The sequence below is a fragment of the Amphibalanus amphitrite genome, unplaced genomic scaffold (genome assembly GCF_019059575.1).
Source record: "Amphibalanus amphitrite isolate SeventyFive unplaced genomic scaffold, NRLGWU_Aamphi_draft 000064F_arrow, whole genome shotgun sequence".
In the NCBI taxonomy this organism is placed as follows: domain Eukaryota; kingdom Metazoa; phylum Arthropoda; class Thecostraca; order Balanomorpha; family Balanidae; genus Amphibalanus; species Amphibalanus amphitrite.
In genome coordinates this window covers 83,354-92,862 of record NW_024881560.1, presented here as the reverse complement: position 1 = coordinate 92,862, position 9,509 = coordinate 83,354, and the positions used below count along the sequence as shown (strand labels likewise).

At 49.1% G+C, this 9,509-nt stretch overlaps 1 protein-coding gene across 1 annotated transcript; it reads right to left on the bottom strand.

Moving 5' to 3' along the window:
* Positions 1-2,974: 2,974 nt before the first annotated feature.
* LOC122378754 (zinc finger protein Gfi-1b-like) lies at positions 2,975-7,969 on the bottom strand. Its single transcript, XM_043360218.1, has 4 exons — positions 7,759-7,969; positions 7,290-7,471; positions 5,633-5,766; positions 2,975-3,130 (listed from the first exon to the last, which is right to left on the bottom strand). The coding sequence occupies exons 1-4, from the start codon at positions 7,908-7,910 to the stop codon at positions 2,975-2,977; spliced, it is 624 nt and encodes a 207-aa protein (XP_043216153.1). The 5' UTR covers positions 7,911-7,969.
* Between the last annotated feature and the right edge of the window lie 1,540 nt (positions 7,970-9,509).

Below are 9,509 nucleotides of genomic sequence, written 5' to 3'. Positions count from 1 at the left end.
CTCCGCGGACCATCTGGTGCACGTGCCACGTGACTTTAAAAATTCCCGTGTTAAGCCAATGGGGAAAATGAAAAAATGCGTTCCACGGCAGATTGCTCGAAAACGATCCAAACGACCCCCCATTTTCTTACATGCAGATCAACCACCATTCGGTGCACTACCCATGGGTATGTCGCAAAGTGGCCGGAAAAGTCCAGAACCACGTGCCACGTGCCGTTGAAAATGACCCTGCACACCGGAAATTGGGACTTTTGGTCATTTCGGCGCACCCATGATGCATACTATGGCGTGGGTGACCAAACAATGGGTGTCATCCGGTCGGCAACTGTTTAAGGTGTCGTCCAGTGGGCCAAAGTGGTAGTTTCAAACTTTTGGGATCCACCATTCTGGGGATTCTTTTTGACAATATACTTACGTTTCTTGGCGCAATGTTCATTCCACCCAGCCGGTCGTCAATGCGTACTAGATGACCCAAATGACGATTGACCTGAAGGAAGTTGGGGGCGAGGAACACGCACGTGCCATCCGTTTTTTAATCGGGCGCTTTCATCTAGGAGATTTTTGCAGATACGTCAATGCGTTAGATGACCCAAATGACGATTGACCTGAAGGAAGTTGGGGGCGAGGAACACGCACGTGCCATCCGTTTTTTAATCGGGCGCTTTCATCTAGGAGATTTTTGCAGATATCTTTTTGATTTGTGAAAATGACCAGCCTAGCGGTATGCCAGCCGCTGATAAATTATTATCTTGCTGCGGCCGGGCGCTTATTTGCGGTGTTTGCGTTTGGCGGCTGGCGGGTGACTTTTAGTCGTTTTCGGTTAGCAGTTAGCGTCGGTGCGGTGCGGGCGGTTTTATTTTTTCGGCGTTTCGGCGTTTTTTTCTGTGTGGTTTGCGGCGGTCGGGTGATTTTTTTGCCGTTTTTGCGGCGGGCGGGCGTTTTGTGTTTTTTGCGGTGTTTGTCTTTGGCGCCGGGCGGGCGGGCGGGTGATGCGGGCGGTTTTCTTTTTTTTTGCATCGTTTGCGGTGTTAAATTTGTTTGCGGTTGGCGGCCGCTTTTTCGTTTTTTGCGGTGCTTTTTTTTGGCGGCGGGCGGGCGATTTTCAGGCGTTTTCGGTTGGCGGTTAGCGGGCGTGCGATGCGGGCGGTTTTATTGTTTTGCGGCTTTTTTGCGTTTTTTTTATTTGCGGTTTGCGGCGGGCGTTTGTTTATTTTTTGCGAACTTTGCGTTGGCGTTTCGGGCGTGCGTTTTGCGGTGTTTGCGTTTTGCGGCGGGCGGGCGTTTTTCACAATTCAAAGTTCAAACCTTCGGGCCACAGCGCTCCTCGAAAAGTAAAGCCTCCCATAGCGCTCACTAGGAACTGCCCTACCGGGAAGGCATAAAGTGGCACAGATGAAAGAGACGATCTCTGACAAGGTCCAATCACGCATACCGGGGAGACCACATGATTCACAATCTACAGTATATACAAAGTGCAACATCACTGGACATCTCAACATCATCCGTTGTTTACACTTGACTACATCTGGGTGAGAAGAAGCCACTTCTGATTACCAGCCGGCAATAAATTAAATTAAATCGTGATAAGTGGTCAAGGGAGACAGTGGGAAATTGAGACCGCTTGCTTACCCTCCACGCTGTCCCGGTGCGATAACCACCCAAACACGATTACGGAGCACTGCGACAACGCTCGGCGTGGCTCTATGATATACAGCCGCGCGGGCGCGTGGAAAGCGCCGGCGACCGGGCGTCGCGGAGCTCTCTCGTACCTTCTTATATTGCCGGTCGTTTCTCGTGGCTGTGTCGCCGGCCGCGGACCGAATGCCGCTGTTTTCCGGCTCTGCCGCGGCTCGGCCCGAGAAAACAGCACCGTCCGCTGCCGGCGCTCATAGGGCAGAGCTTTATGTGGCGGAGCGCAGAATGTTTGCGCCGTGAAATTCGGCCCATCGATATCGGCGCGGTTCGGCGGCGGCGTGATCGGGGTCACGGTCTGTGGATAGCTGAGAGTCCGCTGTGAACAAACAACCATCGCTGGTTCCACCGGGGCTCAGCCACACTGGTGTGCGACCGCAAAAAAAAGGTATGCCTCCTAACATTGCTTGGAATCATTGCAATATAAATTTCCCGAGAGTGGCAGAGCTATGTTACGTATGTGGTGGTATAATTTTGAAGTGAGCCTTTTGGTAATTGATGGCGACACAATAATTTTAGAAGCTATGCACCAATTATCTAACTTTGATTAGCCTATGTAATCTGATGATTGTCTGATAATCTAAATTTTAATTTGTCTCGTGTGTCTCTGTTTAAAAAAAAAAAAACGCTCCGGGCAAGTCTCGAATTGAGTCCATACCTGTTGCACTTCTCACGCTTGGATTGCATGAAAAGCAAGTGTAGTTTACACCTAGGACATGGTAGTACGCAGACAGTCACAGTCTCAGTCTCAGTCAGTCACCTCGGCCTCACAGCTGCTGCCTCACTTCTGGTGCACCTCGGCGACATCTGTCTAGCTGTAGTTCGGGACTTCGCCGCCAACGTCTCTCCAGTCGGACTCCGAACGTGATAAGGCCAATTGGAAGCTATGCGGGGGAGTGACATTGATTTGTGGCGAAGAATAGAGAAGTTAAAACGACTGACGAATATCACTGGTGTTCATTTGGATCCGTACATCATTTAAAATCGTAAATGAGAATGCATATATTCGTATAGTGATGTGTTTATTTTTGCCTACAAGGAAAAATTCACAAGACGGCTAAAGGTTACATCAATGATGCGGAACGAAATAGCTCTCTTTTAGGTCTAAATAGTATTTGCACATACTTTGCAGTTTGCACATTGCACTATCGTGGTTATGTTTCAAAAGCACTTGCCTACTATCTGTACGCCTGAAATGCACACTGATGCACTAATGATAATAGCCGGGCGATGCACATGGAAAAGCATGAGCAAATCTAAACGCACACGCTAGTGCTACAACCTACACCAGTGACTGATTATGTACTCCTGCTTCCCGAGTAGTTTCTTCTGCTAGGCTGGTTGAAGTCTCGTCCTTTGGAGTCAGCGCGCTGGACCCTTTGCCGTCCGGCGGTCGCGGAGGGTGTCGGTGGGTCTCCTCGTGTCTCTGAAGATCCGTCTGCAGCGCAAGACATATTCACAGAAAAGATTACGTTCGACGATTGCTTGAAGCACAGATAATTGCACCAGTTTTGGAATTTCGTTGTCTAGAGGGCTGATGGAATGACCGATGACCATTTGTATAGTCGACTACAGAATTATGTTCCACTCCTCAGAAGCTATCTGCAGTTGACCGGAGAACTAAGTTGTGCCGCTTATCACGCAATTGACCCTCGCCGGCACAGGCCATTTTGCGTCCTTCGAGGGCACAAGGGGGGGGTTGGTACGAACCCCCCCCCCCTCGCGTTTGGCCCCTGATCGAGCTAGAGCTTCGCGGAAAAAAAACGAGCGTGTTGCCCGTCACGAGAGGAAGCCGATGATACCCAATTTTAAGGTCCTAGGTCATCGGGTGACCTTCCAGGTCAGGTCAATGACCCGAAAACCGGGAAAATCGGGACCTGTTAGAAAGTCGTAAAGTGTGGCTGCTATGTGGTTTTCCGGGGTGCTGATCACGAATAGCGTGTTAGTTTTGATCAGAGATGATGTCTTTAAGCATTTAGACCAGGTCGGGTCAGGTCAGGTCAGGTCAACCGGTAGGGGTTGTGACGGATATTCGTAATACGTGTCAACCGCCTCTGACAGCTTCGTAACATGTTACGAAGGCACCAAAACTACTTCGTAAATGTTCAAATGGTTGTTAAATTAGAATTCAGCTCCAAAAACTAGTCTACAAACATGTAAGACTCGAAAAAGTGAACCGAGGTCACCCGAGGTCACCAAAGGGCAATGACCTGACCTGACCTTCAGGTGACCTTGACACCCACCCTAATGTATGGGTGCAACATCAAATCACATGTTTGAACGTTTGAAACCACGAAAAGCTTGCAAACGCGCGGCTAATGCGAGCCGACATACGCCGAATCGCGATTCCGGCCAAACAGGGTCTCGGAAAAAAGGTCACAGGTCAAAGGTCATTTGGGTCAGGGTCATGAAATTTTCAGGGTAGGTGTAAAATTGATCAATGCGAGTGTACTGAAAGTTTCGTCGCAATCGGCCGCTTTTTACGCGAGTTATTCGCGAAAAAACCTTAGGGGGGTTGCATCAACCCCCCCTGTGCCGGCGAGGGTTAACCAGCGCCCCACTGGGGTCTGTGTATAACACGCCCTACTGGGGGGGGGGGGGGCTATTCATAGCCCCCCCTCCTGACTCCGAAACTACTGGGCCGATCGTCAAAATTCAAACGGCGTCTGATAGCCCCGGAAAAACTGTCAAGCGAAACCTAATTTCATTGACCTCGAGGTCACCGATGACGTCACAGGTCAGGTCAAAGTAAAAATTATTAGCACTTTGGCTTGTTCACATTTTGGGCTCTGGCCGCCGTCTTACAAGTCAGATCAGGCTCATTTTTGGTTTCCACACTCGTGAACAGATGCTCTAGATACCTTGAGGGTACCAAACTTGTACTTTAATTTTCAGGTCAGGGTCAGGTCATCACAGGTCACGAAAATATTATATCATGCGTCGGTCACGTGACACATGTTTTATGGTCCATTTAGGCCATAGATTTCGAATTTGATGTCGTCTGTGTCATTCAAGGTCATTTTGAGTCGAAATTAGCTTAGGTCAGGTCACTTTCAGGTCAAAAAAGGTCAAATTTTGAAGTTGAAATTTTTCAACAAAAAAGGTGTCTATTGGATGCAGTTTGAGCTCAGGAACACGATGGTGCCATTTATATTGGTGTACGATGCCAAATACGTACTGAAAAATTGATTTGAAAAATTTATAATTGTGAATTTTTTGCAATAATGCGTATAACTTGGCCATTTTTGAAGATATTTAGCTAAAACTTGCTAGAGTTAGTCATAATCATGCGTTCTGTCACATATATTCCGGTTTTTTTTCGAAAAGTCAAAAACCTTTTGAACAAAATATAAAAATATAAATTTTGAATATTATTATATAAAATTTTCGAAATTTTCAAAATTTGGAAATCCGAGATAGCAGTTTGATAGCGCGGTCAATTCTGAGTTCTTTCATGCAAAGAAATTGGATCTAGCTTAAAAACTGAGCTCTAGGGAGCGATTGCCGTGGTTCAATGTTTTGCGTCGAAATCGGACGAACATGACGTCACTCTGACGTCATTTCCGGCCGACCTATGGTAGCTACGAAGTTCAAATTTTGACACAAGGTGTCAAATTGATGCAGCCGAAGGTACTGAAAGTTTGGCGTCGATTCGTCAAGCGGTTTGGAAGTTATTGCAGAAAAACGGGAGGGGGGGCTATAAATAGCCCCCCCCCCCAGTGGGGCGCGGGTTAAGCTTGTCGATTGTGAGCATTGGGACAAAGCTATAATTTGTGAACTCAGCCCGTGTGATGCGGCACAGCCTACCACTCCAGGCAAATAATTGCCTGTGAAAAGTGGAACATCATTCTGTAGTCGACTATACATGCGTGCAGCTAGATGTGGCTTTAGAAGTTGGGCTTTGTTTTGCTGTTCGCGATTGAAGCAGTAGTGCGCTCACCTTTCGCAGGAAGGTACGCCAGCAGTGCGGGCAGGGGACCGGCCTCATCGTGCTGTGTTTCCGAGTGTGCGTGAGCAGGTTAGATGACTGGGAGAACGCTTTCCCGCAGATCTGGCACAGATGGGGCTTCTCACCTACCAGCAGATCACACTGAAATGTGACTGACATTGAGGAAGTACACCTATAACAGCATATAAACCATTGCCGCTGTCAATGGGATATGAAGGGTAAAACGTCCAGATTCCAGAAAGAGTCTCAAGTGAGCACGAGCAATAAACTAGGTTGCAAGCAAAAACACGCAAACGATACAAAGTTGTGCGAAAGTGGCTATACTTTTTGTTGCAGTCATTAGCTGTAGCTTGTAGCGTGCACTGACAGCCCACTGTGCACTAGACAACTGTTTTTAGCGAATCTTTGCCGACTGCCAGCCACCTCATTCTCCCACCAGAGCTGAACCGTCAGATGCCGCGCACGTCTCCATGTTCCCACAGGGACGGCGAGCCGGTACTGCAGAGCCAGCAGCCGCCGCTTTGGCTAACTGGCGCTGACTTTAACACACAAGTATCTCGATTTTTTTGGCATTGCCCTCATTGACAAAATTTGTTTTAATATATTGTAAAATAGCCTATTGTTTTTATCACACTTGTCTTTATACGATGATGGATAAGTTAATCTGCAAAAAAAACAATTTGCCTTGATCCTTCTTCCTGCCGCTCCGCCCTTGGAGCTTCCGGCGCCATTTCGGCAGACAGAGCTGACCGCTGCCCCTAACGTTCACCAGTGTTACCATCTTACTGGTCAAAAACGGCTCCCCCTCCCGTGGGACCCATCTCCACTCTTTGATCGAGCGCCTAATAAAATCCACATCCCTAAAACGGACAGAAACGGACACTTTCTGCCTGAATAACGGTAGCCAGACGACGGGGAAGCACCGGGCAATGCTGATCACGTGTGCCACTCGGTGCCAGCGCCGAAGTTCTGCCCCGACCGCTCAGAGTGACAGACGGCTGGGGCCAAGCTGGGGCGAGGGGCCGCCCGCACCGACTGCCCGGGGGCAGTTCTAAATCGCTCCCCTCTCCGCCTCCGATCGGCCGAGCTGTTAAAAATGCAGCGGCGGAGCTGGCCGCCGGCCTTATGGGGTTCGCTAAATGACGGCACAGACGCCGCTAAACGGTCCGGTCGAGATTCACAGCGTGATTTTCGCCGCCCGGCCGTGCCGATCCTGAACGGACGGCCGAGCGGGGAATAGATCTACTAGAAGGTCGCTGATAAGCGGTTAGAAGCCTCTGACTGGCTGAACGTGAGAAGGTAAGTGGTTAAATCGCAGTGTAACGTGTCTCGTCAACTGCTCAAAGTAGACCTATTTCAAATCACTGGGTATCTAATGCTGCAAATGAAGGGAAACAAATTGGCAATTGAAGCTAACTCCAAAACACTGCGCACAGCACGAACAAGAAAGAGCCATAAAACAGACAACTTTTGTGTTTTGCTATTACAAATGCGATTATATTTACGTAGCATGCATTCCAAACGGCATCTTGTGCAGTTGATTTAACCATTTCATCATAATACGCAGCTATGTAGGCGTTTATAGCATTCTACAAATACTAACGTGGAACACAAACAGCCCGAATCCCCCGATGAGCTGCGGTCTCACCGGTGTGGATGAAGGTGTGCTTCTTCCTGTCGGACTTTTGGTGGAGGCGCTTTCCGCAGAAGTGGCACGGGTAGGGCCGGGTGTCCGAGTGGATGAGCAGGTGGGTGGATAGGGTGGACGCGCGACGGAACTGCTTGCCGCACTCCCCACAGAAGAACGGCCGGTCGGATTCGCTGGAGCACCTAAAAAAAAAAACAACAACAGTGTCACACGTCAGTTCCCGAGGTTGATCGAGTTCAAACACTTTTACAACGACCATGTTTGAACGCAATCAGCATAAGTAAAGTTTTTTATTTGAATCTATACCATATACGATAATGTGTAGAATAGCGCCACTTGGCTAATCATGTAGCTAACAGATAACCAACACTTGTAAGCTTGCATAGCTGAAGATGAAGATTGAGCAATACATTTTTAAAAGATAATTAAAAAGGAACTTCTCTACCTTGAAACAGCCATACGAGCTCACCGTTTCTGCGCTGAGCCGCGATCGTCTACGTCAGTGCTGCTACTTGTTTCAGAGGTTACGGTGTCCTCTGTTTGGCCGAAGGACTCTCCACGTCGCCTTCTTCCATCACCCATTACAGTCCCGTCGTCTCTGCGATGGGACAGCGATCCCATCTCACGCAATCTTTCCCTCCATCCAACCTCTGGGTGTTGGAGGGCCGGACCGGGCACCACCCGCGACCAGTGGAAGTTACAGGAGCCGTTCGAAGGTCTGCTCATCTCCATGGGTCGCAGCGCCAAGAGAGACCTCAGCCAACAGAGTTGTTCCGGTGGCAGTGGCGGCAGCGGCGGAAGCGGAGGTAGCTGTGGAGGTGGCAGCGGCGGCGGCAGGGTCGCCCACAGAGGCACCCTAGGCCTGGGTCGCAGGACCTGACCTCGCCAGGGCTGCGGTCGCTCCGGAGGTCGTTGAGGTGTCTGTTCGTGGCCGGGAACGGTGCTGAAGTCAGCACTCCCGAGCAGGAGTGACCGTGTGGCAGCAGGAGATGTCGACTGTTCTTGACGGGACCAGGGTATTGAGAAGTAGGACGGAGTGTCAGGAAGAGCAGAGGCAAAGGGTGACGTCAGTGATCTTGTGCCATCCCTCGGCTCTGAGAAAGAAGAAGAGCTTATGAATTTAAATATACCAGAACACAGGTTTTGAATAATGCCTACTGAATATGATACTGAATGCATTCGACGTATTAATCTACAGTTTGTTTTGTGCTCAAGAAATATGTAAAACTGGCATATCAGATTCAAATCAAGTACAATCAATATTTTGCTGTGCTATCCAAGGAACATTTTCTTAGAGCGTGCGCCAATGTAGATTAAATTCCTCAGGTCTCAAGTTCAATGCGATTTACGAACAATAATTCAGGCATAGTTGGCTAGCACTGCACTGCAATTGAAAGTTCTTAGCTTTAACAACAACATTCTCTTCAGGAGCCGACCACGCTTAATTTAAGATGAACCAATCAAGGAGCAGCTTACCTTGCAGTTCGGAGGGAGGTAGTACTAGCTGAAAAGCACCACTGAAACGTTTGACGATACTCTGCTCCCACATAAGTGAAGTGATACGCTTTCTGAGCAAATACGGTTTCGAGCACACTCAAATTCTTACGACGTCACTTCTATGCGGTACCATCCCAGTCAAATCATAGAGCAATTAGGTCAATTTGGAACCAAGTGCCGGTACCGCGCCCTGTTCGAACAGCAGCAGCCCGAAGCGAACCACACCTTTGACCGGTACCGAACCTCTGATCAGGTGGTGGACTTCCAGATCTCCCCTCCCGCTTTTCTCCCCCATCTCCCCCGCCCTCTGAGACGCCGACAGTCTCCACGCCGGCGATACCAACTCAGCTTGAGAGTGACGGACCTACAATATGGGTTTGTGTGATTTACTGGGTAGACGTGTTTTGCCATGCCCGATAACATTCAATGTCCAACGCTCGCTGTTAATTTGTCTTATGATTATGTCTCATAAGAGCGCGCCAACTAGAGAACGAGTCAAGACGGCCCCGGATTGGCTACATCGATGTCGATGCGTCCGCGCGGACGACTGGCTGGCCCCGCCCACTCTGACTCGCCGAGCTAACGGAGGCTGAGGTAACCGAATGTGAGTCTATGCTGTAGGCAGAAAGAACATCCACAAACGAAGCAGTTATCAACAAGAGGAAAACCTTTCACCGATTTCCGAGGTAATGGCAAGCATTAAAATATTCAGTTGCTTAGTTC